Raw genomic sequence first — 24596 nt, 5'->3', positions numbered from 1 at the left:
GTATCAGTCTTCAGATTCATCCTTTCGGGTATGAAAGAAAATATTTAGTCCCTCACGGGTAGCTCATAGGGATGAATGAATCCACACTAAACCGGAAATGGTCTTGTTGCTCACATTAAGCTTGGCACAGGCTTTGCCTCCTTACAAGAGTCATTGGCCTCCAAATGTCCTTTGCCTTTCTGGCCTGCCTGGACTGTGGGCTTGTCAGAAGAGTTGATGTGTATGTTAAACAGCAGATCTGGGTACCAGGAAAAACAGGCCGTCACTACCATAAAACTGACCTGCAACAGAGTTCATTTCATAATTTTCAGAGGGAAAGAGCTCTGTTGCTAGGAAAGGAGACTTCAAGGAACTCTAAGGCAGGAAGTTGCCACTGAAGAGAGGACTGCCTGGACAAGGACCCTTCCTTCCCCAGGCCAGGTGGGAAAGGCAGCACCCTCAATATCTCAGAGCCACACATTTCCAGTTTCCCCGTTGCCCTCTGCTGGGGGACAATACAGACAGCAGAAAGAGTGCGGGCCACCCTTCAGACGAACCAATGAATTGTAAGTCTGCCATTGGGCAGTTCGTTTCACCACGCCTCCCATTTCCTCATCTGCAAGGCAGACACGCTTCACAAGCCTGTTGTAAGAATTAGTAAAATAAGGTGGGGAGGGAATGCAAGCCGTCTGTTGCATCGCAGGCACTTGATCAAAAAACTGTTATTTTTCCTTTTGTTTACAACATTTATGGTTAAAAAACACAGGACTTGAACCCAGAAGAGCTCAATTTAACTTCCAATTCTGCCAGTTAACATTCTTGGAAAAAAAGAAACACAGTTCACCACCTATTTTGCTTCAGGTACTGTGCTGGTTCTTTTTCCTTAATCTGAGGATATAACCTAGAGATTGATAGTATTTTCTCCCACTGCAAAAAAAAAACTGAATTCAGAGATCATGTAATTATCAAGGCCATACAGCTGGCAGGTGACTGGACTGAGATTTCCACCCAGAATGTCTGAGTCTGGTTTCTCACTCCAAAAGTCATCAATAACCAGGCTGCTCGGGAGAAGCAGGGGAGGAGAGTGAAAAGGGAGTCAAGGCAGTTGGAGACTGAGCAAAGGAACCCACTCATTAGTGTCCTATTTCCAACTCCCAAAGCTGCTATAGGTTACAGTTGGAACACACTGTAGCAATAGCTGTCGCCCAGCCCTCCTCTAGTTAAATGATTGGAGTTTTAAAATGAACAGTCCTCTAGAACCTGGGGGACAGAACAGCTCGAGGGCTCTTATCAGTGTTGCCTGTTTAAGTCCATAGTGTAGCAGCGTTGCTTCACTGCAATCCGGAGCTAGAGACTGACTCTCCACTTGAACCAGCTTGGTTAAACCCAGACATCAGTCTCTCCATCCCCGGAAATCATCCATGGAGACAGACCCTGACCCTCATGTCCTGAGACAACGGGAGCACACCCACATTAAGCAGGCTTTGGGGTTAATCAGACTTGGTTCAGACATTTATCAGTTACATGATCTTGGGCACATTTAACTTCTCTGTCTCTGCTTCCTCGTCTATGAAATAGAGGATAGTGGCACAGTGAGGAGTAAACGATAACAATGTGTCTATATTACAGCCCAACGTGGTACTGCTGTCCTACGAGAGTTAGCAAAGCACCATGGAGTAGCAGCTTCTTCAGACAAGGACAAGAGCCTCAGGGTTCTGGGTAACAGACGGGAATTTACAGCATTAAGGGCACAACATATGGACGTTTATTCCCCAGATCAGAGGTACCCAACCAGAGGGGTGGAGTGTGGGGACAGGGCAGCAGAAAGCCCTTACAGTTGTCAACTGGCCTTCCTGCCACATTCTCCCCCTCTCCCCTTCGATTTTCCTCTGATTTATGCAATAATAGCTAAACAAGTAAGGTTCAGTCTCACATTGACACCATGCACTGTCTGATATTCCAGGACCAGAGCCCAAGGAAATTTTATTTTTCTCTGACTGAGTCTGATGTCAATTCTTTTCTCTCCCTTTTCCAAGGGTATCTAGCACAGGCAAACCAGTAAAATAACTGAAAACCTTATTTGGAGGGGAGGGCCAGGGAGACAAGGAACTTGCATGTCCTTAAGGGTAGGAAGGAATCGAGTCTTTTCATCTAAATTGGGGGCCTTCACAGCCTTATGTACATGGATACTTAAAATTATTAATCAGAAAGCGACTTGCTTCATTGCCATTTAGTATCTTTTCAAAAGTCAAAAGCACAGGAACTCTTAGTCCCAGAAAAGCAACTGTAATTACCGACCATTCTATTCTGTTCACAACCACCTCCAAATAACAATGGTTCATCCTACACTGAAGGGCATCGGTAAGAAAACTAAATTATGATTAAGTTTAGTTTGATATCCTGAGAAACTTTTCTGGGACATCATGAATCTTGATTTGAAGTATAAGACAGCATTCCTAAAGAGATTACTTCTACTACTAAAAAAAAAGAGAGAGAGAGAGATTACTTCAGAAGTTTACAGCGGTAACTATGGAAGTTTCAAGCCCACTCACTAAACATGAGACAGCTTTTTCCAATGTAGCTGCCTGCGCACAAACACATATACACAGAATTCGGACTGAAAACACAGTGTTGTAATTGAGGCAGTTAAACCATTGAAGTATTCATCCCTAGATTCAGGCTTATGGATTTACCATTTACATTCACACTCTATTTGTGTTCAAATAAATATGCACCATTAAAAAAGCATATAGGTCACCCTGGTTAGTGTGACTCAGTGGATTGAGTGCCAGTGCGTGAACCGAAGGGTCGCCAGTTCGATTCCCCATCAGAGCACATGCCTGGGTCGCAGGCCAGATCCCCAGTTGATATTTCTTTCCCTTTCTCCCTTCATTCTTCTCTCTTTAAAAATAAGTAAAATCTAAAAAACAAAATAAAAGAAAGCACACAGGTCAAGTTGTTCGGGTTTAATAAATCCATGGTTTATGTTATTAACATTTGAATACATTGTCACTTCTGTTCCATTAAGTCTGTGCACTGTATTTGTTGTTTGTAGATAACCCAGGTCACCCTGCTTCCCAATCAGAACATTTAGTCAGAGTCTTCTGCACCCTAAACCCTCACAAGACAGCACTCTATGATGAAATAACAGAAAGATACAGACTAGTCCAGTGAGTGGCAAAGCATTGGTCTTTAGGGGACCAAAGATTTCTCAAACCAGCAAGAGCAGATGGGGGCAAGGAACAGAGAAACTGATACTGTCTGAACCCAACTTCCTGAATCCCTCCGTTAAGGGCAGAATGAATCTACTTATGCAACAGCAAATGTAAGAAACCCCACAGAGGAGGAAAACTTGTAGTAACACCTGTGGGCAGATGAGGACTGTGGACCAAAACTCCATTACCTCCCTAAGGAGTGGGTAACACACCCTGGTGACAGTAACCCATGAACACTTTGCCTGTGGAGATGCGAGGATGTAGTCAGAATGCTATCCCTGCAGCAGCAAGTACCCGAGCTCGGCCTGAACTTCTGCCACTTTCCTGTGAGGGTCCCAGCAATCTCCTGGAATCTTCTGCTGTGGCAAATCTTTCTCCTTTTCCCTATAAATCTCTTGAGCTAATTCCTTGCATCCAGGCAGGATCAGAGGGATCAGAGCTTGCCAATAGAACCCCTCTCTGTAAGAAGCTAGGATTTTTTTTTTCCTAATGGAAGTTCAACACTAAAGAACAGATAGCCGTCACTCACTCACAATCTCAGGCCAACCTTAGGCGGGCCGGTTAAGGTAGGGACAAGTGTGAAAGGTCTATTATAACCCTATCCAGGCTTAAAGCAGGTCATCAGGAAATCCCTAAAATCAAACTGGTCAGAAGTGGTGTGTTTTGTCCAGATTGAGTAGGTCGTATCCAGCCCTAACTAGACTGAGCTTCCCAGTTCTAGGATGAGCTCACTATTCCTTGGCCCTTTGGACTGGTGGACAATCTGTCACTATTGCAAAGTTCCCCGTCCCTCTCCAGCCTGGATTTACGTCCCCAGATAATTGGGGCAGCAGTGGACCAGACTCAGACTGCGACAATGAAGAAAACTGCTGGTCCTTGTGCCTGATTAGAAATTAACTGAGCTCCCTTTGGAGTCACACTCACTCCTAGTTCTCCACCAGAAGCGTAATATTAAAACAAAAAAGTCTTATTCCCAAATAGTCTCACCACTTCCCCAACGTTTGCACTTCTCAATCCTTACCTCTCCCCCTATTCCTCCTCACACACACATGCCCTAACCATAAAATGTCATCCCAACACTGCCGGCATCTCTAGGGCACAAAGATTAAGTGGAATTAATGAGATTTGGCAGAAAATTCCACCCCACTTTGAAGATGCCTCCCAGTTCAAGAAAATAAGGAAAAAATAATAAGGTCAGAGAAGAGGCAGTAGAAACCACAGCCTGTCCCTTTGCTCATAAAAGGCACAGATATTTCAGGAGTTAGTGAAAATAGCATCATCTCTTGCCAGAAAGCCACCAGCTACCACCGGGTGGGAGCTGCATTATTACTTGTTTCTCCTCTGGACTGAAATGCAAGATAGTCAGGATGGCTGTGAGTGTCTGCTGGCGGCCCAGGCTGTCAGGCAAGGTCAGGAAGCGGTAGATGATATTTTTAAGGTACTCCAGGTTGGCTCCCTCCCTACTCTGGTCCCTGATGTTCTTCTCAATGTGGCTCTGCAGGACTCCAACCTCCTCTCGATGCCGTTCTTCCTCCTCCAGCAGCCGCTCCTGCAGCTGATGCACCTCCACCTCCAGCCTGTGTTTCTGCTTCCTCAGCAATGTGATCTCCACCTCCTTGCGGGCCAACTGCTCAGCATACAGGAAGAAAGTGGGTTCATTGGCCGCAGCAAGTTCAAGTGCTTGGGTCAGATTATCTGGAGAAGCTGTGTCAACCGGGTCCCCAGGACCCCCACCACTGACAGGGCTCCTGCGTCCAGGCAGCATAGAAGACAAGGCCAATGACCGCAGTTGCTCCAACTCCAAGTCCTTCTCAGCCAGCACAGCCAGGGCACGGTCCCGCTGCTTGTGCAACTCCTCCTCCAGTTTCAGAGTGCGGTCCCTGAAGTCCAGCTGGCCCCGCTCCAGCTCCTGCCGGTGGTGATGCTGCAGCCGGGCCAGCTCCTGCTTCCAGTCCTCAGCCTCTTGCTGGTGCTGGCGCTCAAGCTCATCACAGGACAGCCGCAGGGAGATATACTTTTCCTTCAGCTCTGCAAGCTGTTCCTGGGCTTCCTCCAGTTCCTTGGCCAGGTTACCGTCTTTGGTGTTTTTGCTCTTAAGGACAACCTGGGCCCTCATCTTGTACCTCTCAAACTCTTCCTTCAGCTGTTTCAACTCCTGTTGGTAGTAAAGTGCAGTCGCCTTCTCCCCATCGGCAGCCTCGGAGCTGGGCATTATCTCCAGGTCACAGAGCTTCTCTACATCCAAGGTCACCTGGCTTTTCCTGGCTGCCACCTGCAGTAGCCTCTTCAGCTTTTCCATCTTATCCTTTAGGACATTGACATCCAGATTGGACTCTTCTGCGTGGCTATCTAGAGGGGACCGACTGGAGACTGCAAGAGCTAGCGTCTTATTCTCCAGGTCCAGCTGCAAAATGCGCTCCTTCAGCTTCTGGATGGCCAGCTGATCCTTCTGCTTGGCTTTCTCGTAAGTGCCCAGCAGTTCCGACACCTCAGAAATTTGGTTCTCCAGGGCTGCCACCCTCTGCTCTTCCAGCTGAGACTGCTGGCGTAGTTGATCCTCTATAAGGGCTGTCTATGAAACAAAGGGACAGTGAGAAATGCACCCAGAAAAGTCACAAAGCCCTATGGGAAACTTTGAAAAAGCAAGAGAGGGAAGCAACAGGAGGGGATTGACCTGGCAGAAATGGGAACTGAGGATTTTTCTGTTGATTTGGGAGCTAATAAAAGTCCCTATATCCTACTTGGGTTCTACTCCCAGTCACAAGTTAGACAATCAATATTAAGAACATTTGTATATCTGCTTTTATTCTGCTTTAGTGCTTCCACTTTCTCCTATCATACACTGAACTCACATATTAAATGTTATCCTTGTCTATCATGTACTTCCCCAAATCGTTTTAAGAAATCACATGACATTTTTTTCCCTCTTCCAATATTCTTGGAAAGTTCAGAATTTAATTGGAACTCTCTCCACATTGAACAGAAGCACTGTACAAATGTCTTTATAGAAAAGGCAAATCTTGACTGAAAGCAATTACAAAAGGTTGCTTCTTCGGAGAAAATTCCCATTGCCCTCTACATATAGGCATATACCCACAAGCAAACACACTACCTCTCTGCACAGCTGCTACAGTACTGCTTCACAGAGCACAGCTGGCAAGACGCCAATGCCCAGAGGCTCGGAGCTGTCTGGCTCCAGCCTGGCCTGCACTCAGAAACTTCCATCCTTTTGGAAGCACGGTCTGTGGCTACTGTCAACACCACACAGAACAGGAATTCCCAGCACTCACAAATAAAACTTTTTTAAAAGCCTCAAAAACTGATGGGGCAGCCCTGGCTGGGTGGCTCAGTTGGCTGGAGTGTTCACCAAAAGGTTGCAGGTTTGAGCCCAGGTCAGGGCACATACTTAGGTTTTGGGTTAGATCCCCAGAAGAGGTGTGTATGGGAGGCACCTGATCGATATTTCCCTCTTTCTCTCTCCCCTCTGCCTTCACCCAAATCAATAAACATATCCTCAGGTAAGTATTTAAAAAAAAAAAACTGACAAAGCAGCCACTTTAGATCTAACCATCAAATGAGATTTTTTTAAAAACCACCTTAATATTTTCCACTTCAGGCTAAATGATTATTTGAAGGAGATGAAGATAATTACCTTTCTCATTTCCTGCTGCAACTGAGCCTGGAAATGGCTCTTAAGGCAGGCAGCCTCTTCCTGAAGCTCCTGCAGCCGGGGGTCTGGCTGATTCTTCTCACCTCGAAGAGTCTGCAGCTCACCTTTGAGCTCCTCCACCTCCTGGGTCAGCTGTTTAGTCTGCAGTTCAAATCCTTCCATCTGACCAGCGGCATATGCCTGCCCCGCCAGGGCTTCTCGAGTCTCTTCTAACTGAAGCTCCAAGTTTTGGCGCTGGGTTCTCTCCTCCTGCAGCAGTTTCTGGAGCTCACGTAGCATCAAGGCATGGTCACTCTGCTCTTGGGCCCGATCGTGCTGTTGAGTGATAAGTCTGGCTTTGGTTTCTGCTACCTGCTCCTGAAGCTCCTTCAATTCTCCCTCTAGACGGTCCCTCTCATCCTCTGCCTTTTTACTGGCATCTTCCAAGTCCTGTTTCATCTTCTTCTTGTCAGCCAGGTAAGAAGCTTCCATGCGGGACTTCTCCTGGGTAACTGTGGCCAAAGAGCTAGTCAAAGTAGCCAACTGGGTCTTCAGCTGGTGCAGTCTTTTGTCCACCTCCCCACCAGCAGATGGTCCATCCCCACTGCTACTGCTAACACCACTCTCCGAACCACTGGCCTCTTCGGACTTGAGAGGTGGTGGTCCACGGGCCAGTCGGTCATCTTCTGTCCCAATCTCACTCTTGGTGCTAGTGAGACTGGCTGTGGTATCCAAGCTGGTGGCGGTCCCAGTGCTGTCCTCGCTGTGAGTGGAGTATCGGTCATCCAGAGTGTCAGAACAGGTGAGGCCTGGAGGCTGGACACCTGCGAGGCCCACATCTGCTTCGTGGGATACAGACAGCACCTTGATGCTGGCCTCTAGAGCCTCTTTCTCTTTCAGGAGGCTTTTATAGGCGCGGACCACATCCTTGAGACGTGCCTGGTACTGGTTGAGCTGCTTCTTCTGGGTCTCAATGGTCTCCAGCAGATCCTTCTTGCTCGGTCCGCCCCCGAAATTCATCCCAAACTTCTCCATGAGGATTCACAATTGTTTGTTCCACGTCAGGGTTCGGGTAGCCTGGTAAAGGGTCGTCGCGCAGACGCTGGCGGACGTCGTCGTCTCCGAGGCCGCAAACCTGCCCCTCCAGCTGTGTGATACGGACGTGGGACTGCGGGGCAGCCCGGCGGAGCGCCCCGAGTTCCAAGCACTGGGAGAGGGGGCGGGTCCTACCCGGAGGCGGAGCGACGCCGGCACGGGAGGAGCGCACTTCCGGGCCTGCCCTGCGCGGTCCCGGAGGCCGCTCCACGTTCTCCGCTCGCCCGGGCTGCCGCAGCCCCGGCCGGCCCTGCGCCCACGGCCCCCGGGGTTTAAACTAATCTCAGCCCCACCAGGACTTCCTAACTACCGCTTCCGGGTCCGCTGGAAGTGACGGCAGCACGACGCCATAGGCTCCGCCCCCAGTGGACACGGCGTGGACCTGACTGCTTCAGCCCTCCAGTAGGAGGTCACCTGTTGAGGTTCCAGCGCGTCTGCAAGTCGACCACTCTCCGGAACAGCGGAGCAAGCACAAGTTGAGGACACACGAGTGATGGTTTCGTGTTGCCTCAGCTTGCCCTCAGGCTCCGATCAGCAAGGGACAAGGTGACGTGGCACTGAGTCCTTATTAAACATTCGAGATTGACACATGCCCATTATCAACACCTTTGTCCCTAAAGAACAACAATTAAGAGTCTCATTTAGACCACGAAAATGGCACCCCTTTATAGGACAGTGTTTGGCACCTAGTAGGCGTATTATAGTATAATTATTAGCACCCTTTCTGAGTCTGCTGAGTTGATTCAGCAAATGTTTGCAGAGGGCACCCTATAGCCAATATATCTGTTCCAAGTGTGAACTATATTCCAGGAGCTTCACAAGAGTTTTACTATGTAGTCTTTACAGTAATTCTGCTCAGTGAGCATGGAAACAAGGTGCAGAGAGATTAAGTAACCTGTCCAAGGTCATTCCGTATTTTTAGGAACTCTATGCAGATCAATACCACTCTCAACATACCGAATGCTGTGCGAGATGATCACCGTGAAAAGACAAAGTCCTGTCCTCGAGAAGCTCACATCCAGTGAGGAAATGGGCATACAAATGCAAGTCCTGCCATCATACCAGTATACATAAGTATATTTAAAGTGAAATGGAAGTTAGGAGGGGGGCCTATCTAGGGGAGGCAGAGAAGGCTCTGAGGAAAAAAAAACTTTGGGATTTGAAGGGTGAGGAGTGATTGCCCATCTAACTAGAGAGGAGAGAAACAAGCATTCCAGGCAGAGGGAAAAGATTGCAAGGACTCCTAAGGCATTAAGGACCCTGGCTTACCTGGAAAGCACTGAGTCATCTCAAGGCAGCAGTTTAGGCTACGTGTGAAGGAGGTGGCAACAGATGGGGCTGGCATAGTAGGTGGGGGACTCAAGTTAAAGCCTTTAGATTTCGTCCTGGATGATAAAAAACATGAAATTTTAATCACAAAAGTGTCATTATCAAGACTTGTATGACTAGGTGGTGATACCAAGGGGTGAGGGACCTGTGAGGTGGCTCCTGGTAATTCAGTCATGGGAGGGGATGGTAGTGAGATAGGGCAGTGACAACAGGGATGAAAAGAAGAGGTTAATAAAAGAGCTAAAGATGTAGAACTCACCTGTCTTGTTCACCACTAGTTGTGTTATTTTACCGGAACTCTTTTAAATGTATTCTGTGCCCTTGTAAAAGCCTTGTTAGGAATTCAAGTCTATCACTGAAGGGTAAAGTCTTGCCCTTCTACCTAGTGCCCACAGTCTGATCTCTTTACAGGCCTTGCAGGTCAGGGTGGGGCAAGCTCTGGAGGTCTGTTCAGCCCAAGCTTCTTAGAGGCCCAAGTACCACCCAGCTGCATTACACAAAACATTCAGGTATGCTCTCTCATCACTTTAATCTTCACCATAACCTCATGAGACAGGTCAGATATTAGTCTCCATCTGTCGTTAAAAATAATAGGTTGTGAGGATTGTTGAAAATAAGCCCTCACACACACAAAAAGGCAGAACTGAGATATGAACTGGGACGTGGAACAGTGGCACATATGGGGGTTCAATAATTGTTGAATAAGTGTACAAGGTTCTCTGATTCCCAGCTCACCTCACCACATCTAGTCCATAAACAGGGGCTCTTAGGTTACTGGGATCCAGAATAAGCAAACCACCTGCCCTTGCTCCAGTGGACAAACCTATCAGTCCAATTCAACCCCACAAGCATCTGGTAAGCAAAAGTCCGACACTGACCCAGTTTCTCCTCTTTCTACTTCTGTTGAGTGATGAAATTATACTGGTGAAGCTCCTTGGGTCTAAGGAGGCAAGATCCTCACAACACCCTGGATAGGTGTTCATAATCTAGGCTTTTAGATCCGTGGAAAAGTGAGGAAGGAGCTTCAGATAGGCTGCCTGGGTCCAGACGGAAAGGCATTTTGCTTCTAGGCTCATCGAGGCAAGGCCGAGTGCGTTAGTATGCGGTAGGGTCTATGACCGCGCTTCCCGGAGCCAGGAATCTTCCACTGGTTCCGCTGTTTCGGGATCTATGAAGCAAGCCTTTTAGGGAATCAGGAAAGCCAGCTAGCACTCGGGCATCTTCTTCTCCCACCTCCCGTGCACTCCTCTTGAGATTCTACTATCCCTGAACCACCTACTAAGCACAAAGCCCCTCACTGGGAGCTGAGAGGGCAAAAGGGAGGACAAAGACAACTGCATGGAGATTCTGCATCACTGAGAGGGTAGTGCCCACAGTCGATGCTGCTAGTTACCTAGAGTTTAAATCAGAGCCCAGAGTAGGCTGAACGCCTCAAACAAAAGCCCTGCGGCCGACCACTGAAGATGCGGGCGGGGACCTCTGTGGAACGTGAAAAGCTTTCCTCGGCCCCGCTCGGACTGCCGGTTCAGCAGCCACAGGCGAGACAGGAGCTCTAGAAACGTGGGGGAGATCCTGATCCCTTCCTCTTTAAAAATCCGGCGTGCGAGCCAGCCAAGAGGCAACATCTCGCTCAGCTTCAGTTTTTGGAGGAGTCGAAGCCGCGGAGCCCGGGGAGGCGGAGCTTGGGGCGGGGCCCTAAGGGGGCGGGTCTGCAGTGACGTAGGGCGGGCCGGGACGCGCGGAGGCGGTGGCAGCACCTCCTCCTCCCGCTGGCGAGCCCCATCCCCCCGCGGCCGGCCGGTTCCAGCCTGCACCCCTTGTCCGTGCCAGTGCCCCCTCCCCCGGGCCCCCGCCATGGGCCTCACTGTGTCCGCGCTCTTTTCGCGGATCTTCGGAAAGAAGCAGATGCGGATCCTCATGGGTGAGGCAGATCGTGCGCGCGGCCCGAACGGGAGCGCCGGCCCCCGCACACCCCTCCCGCCCCTGCGTCCCTCCAGCCTGGCTCACCCGATCTCCAACCCCGAGTCACCCACCTCCTAACCCCCAGGGCTACAGCTCTCGGGAAGGTCGCTGTCTGCAGCGCCGCCCCTGGGGCCTGAGACCCGGAGCTGCGGGCCTGGGTGGGGTGACGCTCCCTCCGCCCTAGTCCGGCTGGTGGGAAGGGAGGATTCCGCCCTTGGAAACGACTTTTAAAAGGAGCACGGCCCTCCTCCAGTGACCTGACACCCCTCAGCCCTCTCCCGCCCCTCCAGCTTTGGGGTCTGGAGTTGGCGCTCACAACCCAGACTACCCTCAAGGCCCGGAAGGTAGACAACGGCGCGCACCTGGAGGCGCTCGGGCTCTCCGCCCCCGTCACCGTCAGCTGTCCTAGGCTCTCCCCTTCCCTGGTCTCTAGGGGGCTCCCTCACTCCCATCTCTATGCCTCTCTCCTTTACAGTTGGCTTGGATGCAGCTGGCAAGACCACAATCCTATACAAGCTGAAGTTGGGGGAGATTGTCACCACCATTCCCACCATAGGTGAGTCTGGAGACGAGATCGGGAGGAGCGGGAGTGCGGCGGCTGACCTCCTCCGGGTGTACTCCCCATTCTCTTTCCAGTAGTGGGAGGTGACACCAGATACAGCTACCTGAGAAGTGGGTCACAGTATCTGGACGCTCTGGGTGGTGTCCAGGAGGGCTGAGGAGGGCTGGATGTGACCTAGCCCCGCCCCGTCTGTGGACTGCCCATCCTCTGGGCTTCTGTTCCCTTGGGCTTTGATCACTGCCTTCTGGTTTTGTGACCCTGCTGAATCCACGTAATTTTAGTGAGGTCCTTTGTTTCAGGACTTTTTCCTCATATTTTTCCCAATTATCTGCAGGCTTCAATGTGGAAACAGTGGAATACAAGAACATCTGTTTCACAGTCTGGGACGTGGGAGGCCAGGACAAGATTCGCCCTCTGTGGAGGCACTACTTCCAGAACACTCAGGTGGGGGCGGGGGTGTTTCCCCAACTCCAGGGGAGGTGGTGTTAGGGTTAGGAAGACTGAGATGTTGGCCTAGGCTGGGCCCCCCAGGCTAGGAAAAAGCCGTGTCCCCTTCAACCTCCCTTTTTGTGAGCTAGCCTCTACTCCTCCTTCAGAACCGGCCTTCTTAGTGTTCTGAGACTCCACCACCTTAGGTGTGTTCTGAGAAGCAGGGTTCTGGATCCAGAGTCCAGGCTGTCTGATTTAGCTTTCATCACGTGTCTTGCCATGTTCTCAGGCTTGTCTTTTAACTAGATTCCTTGCCTGAAGACAGAAGCTGTATCCTTTGCAGGGTGTCTCCAGTTTGTGCCAGGACATCTGCAGAGCCTTAGTGGAAGTTTACTAGATGAGAAGGGTTTAGACACAAAGAGGAGCCAGAGTAGGGTATGTCCTGGGCAGGAGTGATTGCTCCTCCCTCCCTTTGCCCTCCGATCCAGGGTCTCATCTTCGTGGTGGACAGTAACGACCGAGAGCGGGTCCAGGAATCTGCTGATGAACTCCAGAAGATGGTGAGCACCCAGGGCCCTGGGAACTGGTCCCTTGGGTCGGAGACAGAGATCTCCTTCCTGGTGTGAAGGTCAGATAATGCTTCACAGGCCTGGAATGTGTGTCTCTCTTTGTGAACACAGAGAGACTCTCACCCTGTTTGGACCTTGGGTCAGATAACAAGAACTTGAATTTTCATGTCCTTACATCTGAGTCTGAGAATGGGTAGGGAGGGGGAAATATGTGGTGGAAAGAAACATCATCTTATGTTCTTGTTTTTCCGTTTGGAAATTTCGTCATTTTGACTGGGACAATTACTCAAATTAGAAAAAGGCTCTTTCTGGACTTACGGCCAAGATGGCCTCCAGCCGACTTATAACTCTTACGTCTGTGTTCAGCAGTAGACTAGACAATATTATGTTTTTCCCATTGATACTAGAAGGTAGAAAGGGGAGGTCCCCTACACAACAGGTAAGAGGGAGCCTGGGGACCCCATGGGACCCCAGATTCCATCCCCTTGGCCTCTCTCAGCTGCAGGAGGATGAGCTGCGGGATGCGGTGCTGCTGGTCTTTGCCAACAAGCAGGACATGCCCAACGCCATGCCCGTGAGCGAGCTGACCGACAAGCTGGGCCTGCAGCACTTGCGCAGTCGCACGGTGAGGGCCCTGCCTCTCCCAAGGGAGCCACAGACTGGGCAGGAAGTAAGTACATCCCCCGTTTATTCCCTGCTGCTAACCTCTTTCTTTCCTTCTCCCCACAGTGGTACGTCCAGGCCACCTGTGCCACCCAAGGTACAGGCCTATACGATGGGCTGGACTGGCTGTCCCACGAGCTGTCGAAACGCTAACCAACCAGGGGCCGGCCCCTGCTGCCCAGAAGCTCCCGCGTGCATCCCCGGGATGACCAGACTCCCGGACTCCTCAGGCAGTGCCCTGCCCTCCTGCCCCACCTCCCGCAGACGTAGGCCTCTGCTCCTGCCCCTCCTGCCTGCATGTTCTCTCTGTTGTTGGAATCTGGAGCCTTGCTCTCCAGGCACAGAGGGGTCCACTCTCCTGCCTGTTGGGACCTGTGGAAGGGGCTTCCAGGGCTGAGGCTCCTTCTTTTAGAGGAGGAGCAGGGACGTGGGTTTACTTTTGTTTTTTCCCATTTGGAGCATACCCTTGGGGCCAGGTGGGGAGGGAAGGTGAGGGCTCCGGGTGGTGCTATGAAATGGCACTGGATATTGAGTAATAAATTTGCTGTGGTTTGTACATGGTGTCTGTAGCCTAGAAGTGGGGGCTGGGTTATTGGATGCGAAGAGACAGTATGGAGGATGTTCCTAGCAGCTAAGGCTGCAAGGCCAGCCCCCACCTCCCCAAGCACACACACATACTTTGCTGCCTTAATGTAGCTTGACTTCTCCCTCCTTATTCTTGAGACTGGAAGTACTTTAGGGATTCCAGTGGAGGAAATCCTACTTCTCTAACTCCAAGGGCCTTTGCTGAGGGTAACAGATAGGATCTACCTTCATGCTTCTGTAAGTCATATAACTCTCATACCTTATCCATCTCCTGGCTAGCTGTGCTTTTGAATGACTACCATGCACATTAAAATTTGAGGAGGAGGGAACATTCATTAAAAATAAGGGTCTTGAGGTACACTTGAGAAAAAGTGATTCATCAGGACTGGACTGAGGGCCAAGAAAATGTACCTTTAAAGACGCACAGCTGATTCTGTGGCATATTTGCCTTATTTCATAAAACTCCAAGTTGGTAGGGACTGGGAGATGACAGTTCCTCACTGTGCACCACCAAGACTCTCCACCTGGGAAGGCAACCCCCACCCCACCCATGGGGAATAGGAACCAGGGTTGTGGGCTATTCTCCATGCGTGGTTTACTCTGCCCACTTCCCTTTGCATCCCAACAAAGCTTAAACAAAACCCACTATCACCACCATTATTTCTTTTTGCCATTCTCTCTCCTTTCATGTCAGTCTCTCCAGGCTGTAGGCTTGTCTTCTCCCTGGGCTGTGTATGAAGTGAGTTCCAGAGGCTCCTGGTGGACAGAGACTCGGGGGGCTGGTGTACTCAGAGGCAGCACTGGCTGGCTGTGCAGCCACAGTCCACTGGGGATCAGGATGGCACTTGGGACTCTCCCCTCTTAAGACGTGCTCTTCGCCCTGCCACAGAGCCAGCCTTTCTAATCACTCTGAGTCATTTGATCCTTGCTGGTTGTCTATCTAGGGTGTCCTCCCACTCCCTGAAAAGTACCTTCTGAGACATCAGAGGATGTCTCAGATATCCTCCTGGCCTCATCCTCCCAAGGGCCATAAAAGTTCATCAATTTTTCTTTCATATTACAAACTCCCAAATCACTTGAACCCCAAGGGAGCCAGGTAGAACCCACTTCCAGGGAGGAAAGAGGATGACTTCTGCGATTAAAAAGAGAAAGAGAAGGGGAGGGACTTGCCTAAAGTCACAGGTGGTCACTGGCACAAGCTGAACTTCTGATTCTCAGTCGTAGCCCACCTCCTGGAGTGGTGGGATGGAGAGCTAATGCCAGCCTGCACCCACCTCTTCTGATGCTGGGCCAGTGTCCTTTTCCTGCTATGGTGGGATGGGAGGCAGCTGTCACAGTCATAATGCTCCCGGGTCACAGAGGCGCTGGGCCCTAGTCAGCCTGTGCCTGGAAAGTTCCCTCTGGGAACGTCTTCTGGTGGGTACTTCGGGCCTGATTCCAGGCCCTATGGCCTTTGGAACCTCACCACTGGGGGGAAGGCTGGGCCAGACGAAGTCATCACCTGTGGTGCCAGCTCCATGGATGAGATGGAGTGGACGCAAAGGCGACCCAAGCTGGAGAACCTAAGGGTTGGGCTCATCAGCTGGGCAGGATCCTACCTCACTTACGAGCCGTATAAGAACACGGTCACCGCTACTGCAAAGGGTTTGGGCCGGAGACAGGTATCAGAGTAAACCTGGACAGGAGCCAGTTTTCCCAGTGACTAAGCCCTCCTGTGGGATGGGGAGGGGTCAAGTGGGGAGAGTGCACTCTCAACCTTATCACCTTCCTGGCCTCTGCCATGGCTAGGCCAAGACCCTCCTACCACAGGCTCCATCTCCCCCCTCTCTAAACCTTCATCAGGAGGTGAAGCCTCAGCCCTGGCCTTGCTGCCTTGTCTTGCTCTGGCTGTCCCCTCCCCTCCATTCCAGCACAGAGTGGTTGTGTCATCACAAAGAGGAGAGGTGGACAGCCCAGGCTGGAAAGCTGAGTTGTGGGCATGCGAAAGTTAAACCAGTGCAGTCACTGCAAAGCCTGCCTTTCTGTTCTGGCTGTAGTTTGAAAATGGGGTACTCCAGCCGCCCTAAGAGTGGGTTCTCATTTGAGAGCAGGATGGGGGCCCCTCTGGGGCGGTACTACAGGGTGAGGCCCCAGCGAGGTCCTCTCACCTATAACAAGAGTTCATCACAGCTAAAGCAAACAATTGCATCTCAACTGTGCTAACCTCATCCCTGAGCCCGAGCCTGCCTCTAAGAGGTCTCACTTTTCTCCTGCCCAGTTGCAGAGGTGGACAGGGGAATGAAAATGTTGGCTGAGTGAGCTATCCAGGGGCAACAGTGAGGAAGAGAAAAGTAAGACTGAAACCAAAACATTTCTTTAAAACTTAAGTGTTGAAGAACATGGTCAAGGAAGATAGGGTGATTTACCTTTCATTAGCTGGAGGACCTGGGCATGGACAACTCCTCTTGGGATACTGAGAAGCCCTACGACTCCAGTGCATGAGGTGTCCAGGGATCTTTTGATAACTGTTGAATGAGACAGTGGAGAAGCACAAGGGAGGCCTGTGCTGAGGGAAAGTTGGTGGGTCTCAGTGAAGGTGCTTCTGGGGTGATGCCAGAGGTGAGGGCTTTAGGACTCCTTGGTCCAGACACCGAGCAGGACTGACTTCCTTCCTCTCCCTCCCGATGCCTCCAGACCTGGGAAATTCTGGTCAGCAATGAGCACGACACACAGGCTGTGGTACGACTAAGGAGCTTACAGGGCCTCTGCGTCCTGTGTGAGGCAGATGGCAGCCTGTGCTATGACCGACCAAGGACCAGCCACCATGGATGCTTCCTGCTCCGTTTCCACCGCAATGGCAAGTGGACCCTCCAGTGCATAATCAGCGGTCGTTATCTGGAGTCTGATGGCCAGGACGTGTTCTGCAACTCACGGGTCCTCTCAGCTTATCACATGTGGACCCCCAGGCCAGCCCTGCACGTCCACGTGATCCTCTATAGCCCCCTCCACCGCTGCTATGCCAGGGCCGACCCCACGCTGAGTCGTGTCTGGGTGGATGCTCCAGTACCCTGCCTGGGGGAATGTGGATTCCTGCTGCATTTCCAAGATGGATGCTACCACCTGGAGACCTCTACACACTGCTTCTTGTCCCACTTAGACCGGCTGGTCTCCCAACCGTCCGCACAGACTGCTTTTCACATGCAAGTGCGGCCCGGGGGGCTCGTGGCACTGAGCGATGGAGAAGGGGGCATGTTGTACGCACAGGGCCCACGCCTGCTCCTGGCCCTGGGCTCCAGTCCCCATAGGGGTGAGGAGTGGTTCATCCTACAGCGTTGCCCCACCTGGGTCAGCCTCAGGTCAAGGAGTCGGAAGTTCCTCTCTGTCGTCTACGGCAAGTGCTGGGTCCGGCGCAGCCACGGAGGGAGGAGGGGCAGCTACTGAGCAGAGGAAAATGTGTTTGGGATGAGTGAGGACGTTTGAACCTAATTATAAGGAAGGTCTAGGGGTCCCAAGAGCACCTCTATGCCATGGAGAAGGACAACAAAGCAGGGGTACGGGCTTTAAAGGAAAGTGGCCTGGGTCTTCTCCAGGCTACTATGGGGAAGCGGAAGGTGATGTAGGTCAAGGTGAAAAGGAAGAGGGAACCCCAGCCATAAAGCATGGAGGAGGGGCTGAGACCGAGCGTGAGACCAGACTCAGACTTATTGTGACATGTCCTTCCTCTGCAGATGTTGAGGTGTATGCTGCCTCTGAGCACTTAACTCCAATGTCATTGTTCCAGTTCGAAAGTGACAATGACAACCTCGCTTTGCAGCTTCGTTCTGCCAACGGTTGCTACCTAGCCCAGGTAAGACCTTGGCTTTCTGAGCAAGACAACCCTTAAGCCCTGAGCTCTCTCTCTATAGACACACTTCTCTTTCTTCAAGGCAGGTGACCATGTGGTAACGTGTGCGGTGGTGGCCCTGGTCAGTACACACCCAACGGGGCCTCTATTTTTAAGTCAGCTGTATTGATGCACAACTTGTGTACAATAAAACACACTCATTTTAAGTGTGTAATTAATTGAACATGTGTTGACAAATGTATGCACCTACCACCATTTGCCAAGTTGGAGACTGTTTCCACCACCACAGAAGCTCCCTCCTGCCCCTCTGCAGTCAGCTCCCTCCCTCCTTGCTCTTCCCACCACTGCTGACGTGGACTCTGTCCGTGGATCACGTTTAGATGCTCTGCTCCAGAATGTCACACACGTGGGATCATATCGTATCGGGGCATGTATGCTTCCTTTCACTCAGCGTAATGTATTGGAATTCATCTACAGTGTTGCGTGTATCAGTAATTTATTCCTTCTTATTGTTGAGTAGTATTTCATAATACTCTTCATAAATACAAACATAATTTGTTTTTCCATTCACTTGTTAATTACTTGAATTGTTCCCAGTTTGGGCACTTAGGAACAAAGTTGCTATAAACGTTTATGCATGAGTCTTTTTTGTGAGCCTGCTTTTATAATTATCCTGGGTGAATGCCTAGGATTGCAACTGCTGATAAATGCGTATTTAACCTCTTGAGAAGATGTCAAGTAGGTTTCTACTGTATGTACCATTTTACATTCTCACCAGTCATGGATGAGAATTCAACACTTGATATTGTCTTTTTAATTTTAGCCAACCTAATGGGTGTGTAGTGACATTTTCTCATAGCTCTAATTTGCATTTCCCTTATAATTGATCATGTGTGAGTATCTTCACATGTGCTTATTGAGTGTTTGTTTATTTACTCTGTGAGATGTCTGTTCAAATTTTTTGCCCATTTGTTACTGGGTTGTCTGTCTTGTTAAATTATGCATTTCTATATGTTCTAAAGTCAAGTCCTTTGCCAAATATACATATTGTAAATGTTTTCTCCCAATCTGTGGCTTGCCTTTTCCTTTGCTTAATAGTGTCTTTTGAGTAGCAAATTTTAAATGTAATTAAGTCCAATTTTTCCATTTCATCGATGATTAGTGGGGGTTCTTTTGATCCCAAGAAATCATTGCCTACCCCAAATTTGCAAAGAATTTCTCCTTTGTTCTCCTTTAGATGTTTTATAGTTTAGGTTTTACTTTTATGTCTATGATCCATGTTGAAGTGATTTTGGAGTCTGGGCCAAGGTTTATTTCTCTCCACGTGGATATCCAGTTCCCTTTTCGATACTGGGCTCTGAGATACAGCACAGACTGGGCAAGTAGAGAGCAGGAGTCACAATGTTTTCCCAAAAAGATCTGAAAGCATAAAGCATACCCTGAGAGAATGAAAACGGCTAGTGGGTGGGATGTACGAAGGGGGGTCTAGGAATAAAAATGAGGGAAAGAAACCTGTTTTCCTTCCCTGCTTCCCTTTTCTGTTCCCAATGTTACCTCCAGAGGCGCCATAGGACCGTGTTGGCTAACGGGCACCCTCTGGAGTGTGACACCTTCTTCCGTATGCACTGGAACTGTGGCAGGCTCATCCTGCAGTCTCCCAACAGGCGCTTCTTGGGCATCGCCCCCAACGGCCTGCTGATGGCCAATGCCACCATCCCAGGTGAGTTAAGCGGTCTTCCTTCCAGCTTAGTCCAACTTGGGGACCTAGGTTGGAAAGATGCTTTCTAGGGAGCTGGGTATGTTAGAACAAGCCCTGGAATTGGAGTCAGAAGATTCGGGTCTGTATGCTTGTGGAGTCACTGAAATTTTGCCATCATTTGGCAAACTGCCTCTCTGAGGCTCAGCCTCCTTGTATTCATTGTAATGGAGGTGATGTCCAGTCTGCCTTCCTCACAAGATTATCGTGAGGGTTAAATAGATTCACATATCTCAAAGAAAGGAAGAATAATTAAAATTCCTAACTGCTTTCACAAACATTTCACGGTACCTAGCATGTGACCTGGCACACAGTAGGTGTTCACTAAATGTTAAAATATTGACTGTACTCTCCTGCAATCAGTGTCTGCCCTCCTGCTTTCATCTGAGAAAGCGTCTCCTCTAGAGGCAGCCCACTCAGGTAATGCCTTTCTATTTCTTTCAGGCCCAAATGAGGAATTTGGGATTCGGTTAGCCAACCGCCCCTTCCTCGTACTGCGAGGTCGGTATGGGTATGTGGGCGTCTCGGCAGAGCATGACCTCATGCAGTGCAACGTGGACCAGCCCAACTGCATTCACCTGCTGCCCTGCCGCCAGGGCATCTACCACTTCCAGGGTGAGGAGCCCCTCACCCTCACCCTCACCCTCAGTTCACAGTCCCGCCCTCCCCGAGCCCCAACCCAGACATCACAGCCTGGCACTCAGGGCCTGTTCATCATAAAGGAAAATAGAGTTTCTGTTCATTTTCACACTTCAACGTCCCCGGAGTGGCCTGGCAGAACAGAGACCAGTCCTCCCACTTTTCTTTCTTTTTTTTTTTAAATATTTTATTTGTTTATTTATCTTTAGAGGGGAAGGAGAGAGGGAGAGAAACATCAATGTATGGTTGCCTTTTGTGCGTCCCCTGCTGGGAGTTGGCCTGCAGGAAACCGACCTGCAACCCTGGCATGTGCCCTGACTGGGAATCGAACCGCGATCCTCTGGTTCGCAGGCCCGCGCTCAATCCACTGAGCTACGCCAGCCAGGGCTCCACTTTTCCACATAAGGACCTGCCAATGCGGCAGAGTAGAGCTGCCGGGGAGGGCGGCATATCTCCTGGGAGCCCCCTCCGAGGCCGCACTGCTGGAGGACTCCCCTCTGGAATGGCCCACCAACCCAAGCTCTTCCCTCCCCAGCACAGGGTGGATCCTTCTGGTCAATAACATCCTTTGGCACCTTCCGCCCATGGGGGAAGTTTGCCCTCAACTTTTGTATCGAGCTTCAAGGGAGCAACTTGCTCACAGTACTGGCACCCAATGGCTTCTACATGAGGTCCGACCGAAGTGGCACCCTGTTTGCAGACAGCGAGGACATTACCAAAGAGTGTATTTGGGAATTTTAGGTAAGGCACCGTGGGTAGGGACCTGGTGTGAGGGAGCAGGGGCTGAGGGGCAGGAGAAAGGAGAGAGGGGTGTGGCGTGTGAGAATAAGACCAAAAAGCACGGTGGGCCGACTTGGGTCCCACAACCTGATCAACTCCAGACATACACGGTGGGACCTCGGTACTCACTGCTGATTTGTTCCGGAACTCGTAGTGAGGGCTGAAACCTATGCGTACCGAATGATGACGCATTTTCTCTTGTGGGGCAGTGCGGGGACTCATACAAGTTCTAGCAAGTGCGAGGAATCCCAAACAAATGCTCAGGGCTGAAACATTTTTTCTCTTCAACATGAGAGGGGTACAGTTTTTGATAAGTTCTAAAGCCGACAAGTACGGAGGTATGACTGTATTCCAGATCTGTGCCTTCCCTTTCAGGGCTTCCAACCCAACGTGTGCTAGAGAGATGAGGAGAAATCAGATCTAGGTTCTCCCGCGTATGCTACGCATGATAATAGTACACAGATTTGCAAGCAAGCGGGGAGGGGGGGGATGAGTGTACCTGTGTATCTGTGTCTCTTTATTAAGATGGAGAGTTTTGCACTTGCTATCCTCACCCCTGAATCTCTGGGGGGCTGAGGGCTCCTAGATATTTATCTGCAGCCTTGACCCTTCTTCCGAACTCTAACTTCATCTTTTTCTAACTTTCTGATTGACAACGACCATCCCTTCAAAATCAGCCTCCTCATTATCACCTCCAAAGATAATTATTCTGCCCTCCCCGTGCTCATCTAGGGCATGGCCATCCTCCCAGGCACCACCTCCCATGTGTTCCCTTCGCCAACCCCTCTGAAAATTCTGGGCTGTCCTCTTAACAACCCCTCTCTAGTGCTTGCTCTGTCCTAATTACGGTTACTGCCAGTGGTTCCAGGATTTCACCAAAAGCCTGAACTGCAGCAAGGGCTTTCCAGCAGCACTCACGCCAGACCCATCCCCACCTCATCTGTTCTCTACATCAGGTTCTCTTTCCCAAAATGCTGCCTCCCTGTCATCCTTCCCTGTTCGCATCTCTTCGAGGCAGGCACCTCACAGTTTCAGGCCTTTCCCTTCACAATCTACCTCTCTCGCTCGGCTTGGAAAGTGATGAACGTGTTGTGCTGTAGAAAGAGCTTCGGTTTTGATATCATCCGGACCTGGAACCAAGAGCTAGCAGGACTTGGTCCTTGGGGATTGATACCTACTTCATAGGATGGTGTGAAGGTTAAATGACAATGTGAATCTAGTTATAGATGCCTCAGTATGCGTTCACTCCTTTCCTTCCATTTTCTACCCATTTTTTTTATATAAACCTTTTACTATGGCCAAACAGGGAAAAATAAAATGAAATCCCACTGAACTTGTTTTCTGATCTATTCCATGAAGGGCTTGGATTGAACTAAGTTTCTCAGGCTCCTTCCGGCCTGACTTTCTAGTAGACAGTGTATGGTAGTGGTTAACGTCTCACTTCTGGACTCCAAACTGGGTCGTAATTAGATTTTTATCAGTTAAATGTCTTTGACCTTGGGCAAATGAACTTAAAGTCTGTTTCTCATGGGTGAAATAGGAATATGCATTTATCTCCTAGGGTTGTTGTGTTACGTGAGATAATGGTTGTAAAATGCTTAGTAAACAGACTGCCACCTAGTACACTCTCATGTAGTAAATTTTACCTGTTGACTACAGTCTCCTTAAGAACTCTGATGGTATTTCTGCACCATTGACTTGATTTAAAAAATAATAATCTCTACTGCCTTTTTTCATAAATTAACTTCACCTGTCCATATAATTCCCTCATCAAGAAAGGGACAAATCACTTTAGTCTCTCTCTTCCCCTGGGATCTTACAGGCTTTTTCCCTAAAAGCCAGAGGTCAGTACATGACTGACTGAAGGTTTCCGTTTCCTCTTTCCTCCCCAGGCCAGTGGGTTGCCACCTGCTGAAATCCAACTCCTCCAGGAGAGACGACTGCACTAAACAGAACAGGAACCCCAGAGTCAAGATCCGTGAGAAGAAAATCTGTTACACGACTTTTCCTACCCAGTTTAGCAAAACATCTGTTTCAAGCAACAATACATCCAAAAAGGCCACCCCCAAGACCTTGGTGTGTGTCTTACTTAGTACAGAGTAGGATATCAAGGGTGGGTGGGGGTGTAAGGTTGAGACTGAGGCTCTAGCCAGAATAGAAGAGCCTAAATGGTAAGTAGAAGATCAATGGATCTTCCATTGACCTTGAGGAATTAGCCTTGTCCTGAAGGATTCAGAATCCAGGTATGACTAATTGTCTTTGGTCTAGAAAGAATGAAGGATTATCAATCCTATGGGGCACAGGATAATGGTAATAACACCTTATGCCTATGTCGCCTACCTCCTCCCCACCATTCCATCACCTCCAGAGTTTACCAGCCATCCCGCCTTATTGCCTGTGGTCCAGTCAGTTGGGCACAACAGGTACTTTCCCCATCACTGCCCACCTTTTACAGGGAGCTGGAACAATCTACCCAGGGTCCCATGACTGAGACCTCTGGCTCAATTCTTTGATTAGAGTGGACCCTAATATCCACTCATCTTTCCATCAAAATGTAGCTTCCAAAGTGACTGTCATTCTTGCACTGTCTTTATAACTTTGGTGTTCATCAGCTTGTCATCAGTCCTATTAATGTTTTTATTGAGGTAGACTCTTAAGTACATTTATTCAGAAAGGAATGTTTTAATCACTATCATAAAATGAAAGGCCAGAATTGCTTGCCATGAACAGAAAGTGACCATAACAATAAATACAATGAAAACAAAGTGATGTTGTCAGTCCTAGTTAGAGTTTTCCCTTCCTTGCCTGAGGCTCAGAACCTGAGGCTCCCTTTCCCTCTGTTAAAAAAAAAAAAAAAGGTTAACAACTCTTACAGAGGTATTAAAAACTAGGACCAAAATGAAGACTTTCTGTTTGATGCAATCAGAAACAAAAGGGAGTCGAAAAGGGAATTATGTTCTCATTTCTGACTCAATATTATTCAAAGCAGCATCCACACGCCTCCTGAGATGCTCTTAGACGCCCACAGTGCTGCCTGCCTGGCCTCTGCTCTGGGAAAACTGCGTTGTGCCGTAGTGAGAGCCTGGCTTTCAGGCCATCTCGAGAGCAGCTGAAACTGGAACGTGAGAGAGATTGTGTTTGGAGAGAGGAAAATAACCTCAGGGTTTTTTGTAAGTATGTTTCTCCTTGTGACATACAAAAGAATTTTGTAAAGAAATTATCTAATACATGAAAGGGTGAGAACACTAGAGCCCCGGGCACCTCCTTTCCTAGAGAACGTGAAGAATAGGCCACAGATAAACAGTGGAACGCAGTCTTCAGAGAGATAGGAACTTGGAGGCCATTCAACGCAGAGTCCCTCAGCACGCCACAAATCCATATCCACACTCTGGTGGGCGGGCATGTGTGTGCACGGGGACACGTACACACACACTTTCTCTTTCATGCCCTGTTCTCCACAAGTAGTCATCCATTCTCCACTTGAATGTGCTCAGCTGTAGGGTCTCAGCTGACAGCTTCTTCCACTGCTGATGTCAGTTCTGTCACTGAAGTGAATGGCTT

General features: G+C 49.7%; 3 protein-coding genes across 3 annotated transcripts; 2 read left to right on the top strand and 1 right to left on the bottom strand.

Annotated features, from left to right (window-relative positions):
- Positions 1-2930: 2930 nt before the first annotated feature.
- GCC1 (GRIP and coiled-coil domain containing 1) lies at positions 2931-8570 on the bottom strand. The gene is made up of 2 exons (XM_037049277.1): positions 6847-8570; positions 2931-5766 (listed from the first exon to the last, which is right to left on the bottom strand). Exons 1-2 carry the CDS (start codon positions 7876-7878, stop codon positions 4471-4473), a joined length of 2328 nt encoding a protein of 775 aa, XP_036905172.1. The 5' UTR covers positions 7879-8570; the 3' UTR covers positions 2931-4470.
- Positions 8571-10985: 2415 nt separating this feature from the next.
- Positions 10986-14008, top strand: ARF5 (ARF GTPase 5). The gene is made up of 6 exons (XM_037049275.1): positions 10986-11188; positions 11705-11785; positions 12126-12235; positions 12709-12780; positions 13289-13414; positions 13519-14008. Exons 1-6 carry the CDS (start codon positions 11122-11124, stop codon positions 13603-13605), a joined length of 543 nt encoding a protein of 180 aa, XP_036905170.1. The 5' UTR covers positions 10986-11121; the 3' UTR covers positions 13606-14008.
- A 1546-nt stretch (positions 14009-15554) lies between these two features.
- On the top strand, positions 15555-20996 carry FSCN3 (fascin actin-bundling protein 3). Its single transcript, XM_037049316.1, has 6 exons — positions 15555-15698; positions 16711-17407; positions 17745-17863; positions 19421-19580; positions 20061-20231; positions 20791-20996. The coding sequence occupies exons 1-6, from the start codon at positions 15555-15557 to the stop codon at positions 20994-20996; spliced, it is 1497 nt and encodes a 498-aa protein (XP_036905211.1).
- Positions 20997-24596: the final 3600 nt, after the last annotated feature.

Source organism: Sturnira hondurensis, unplaced genomic scaffold (genome assembly GCF_014824575.4).
Source record: "Sturnira hondurensis isolate 20B ecotype Veracruz unplaced genomic scaffold, ASM1482457v3 Scaffold0006437, whole genome shotgun sequence".
NCBI classification, from domain to species: Eukaryota; Metazoa; Chordata; class Mammalia; order Chiroptera; family Phyllostomidae; genus Sturnira; species Sturnira hondurensis.
The sequence above is the reverse complement of the archived record's forward strand: the minus strand, read 5'-3'. Positions and strand labels throughout refer to the sequence as shown.

Excerpts from the sequence above, each read along its gene's own strand:
- GCC1 (XM_037049277.1), bottom strand. The coding sequence starts at position 7,878 with ATGGAGAAGTTTGGGATGAATTTCGGGGGCGGACCGAGCAAGAAGGAT. Across the intron at positions 5,767-6,846 it reads TGCAGCAGGAAATGAGAAAG|ACAGCCCTTATAGAGGATCA; the intron begins GTAATTATCTTC and ends TTTGTTTCATAG.
- ARF5 (XM_037049275.1), top strand. The coding sequence starts at position 11,122 with ATGGGCCTCACTGTGTCCGCGCTCTTTTCGCGGATCTTCGGAAAGAAG. Across the intron at positions 12,236-12,708 it reads ACTACTTCCAGAACACTCAG|GGTCTCATCTTCGTGGTGGA; the intron begins GTGGGGGCGGGG and ends CCTCCGATCCAG. Across the intron at positions 12,781-13,288 it reads CTGATGAACTCCAGAAGATG|CTGCAGGAGGATGAGCTGCG; the intron begins GTGAGCACCCAG and ends GGCCTCTCTCAG.
- FSCN3 (XM_037049316.1), top strand. The coding sequence starts at position 15,555 with ATGGATGAGATGGAGTGGACGCAAAGGCGACCCAAGCTGGAGAACCTA. Across the intron at positions 15,699-16,710 it reads AGGGTTTGGGCCGGAGACAG|ACCTGGGAAATTCTGGTCAG; the intron begins GTATCAGAGTAA and ends CGATGCCTCCAG. Across the intron at positions 17,408-17,744 it reads GTTCCTCTCTGTCGTCTACG|ATGTTGAGGTGTATGCTGCC; the intron begins GCAAGTGCTGGG and ends CTTCCTCTGCAG.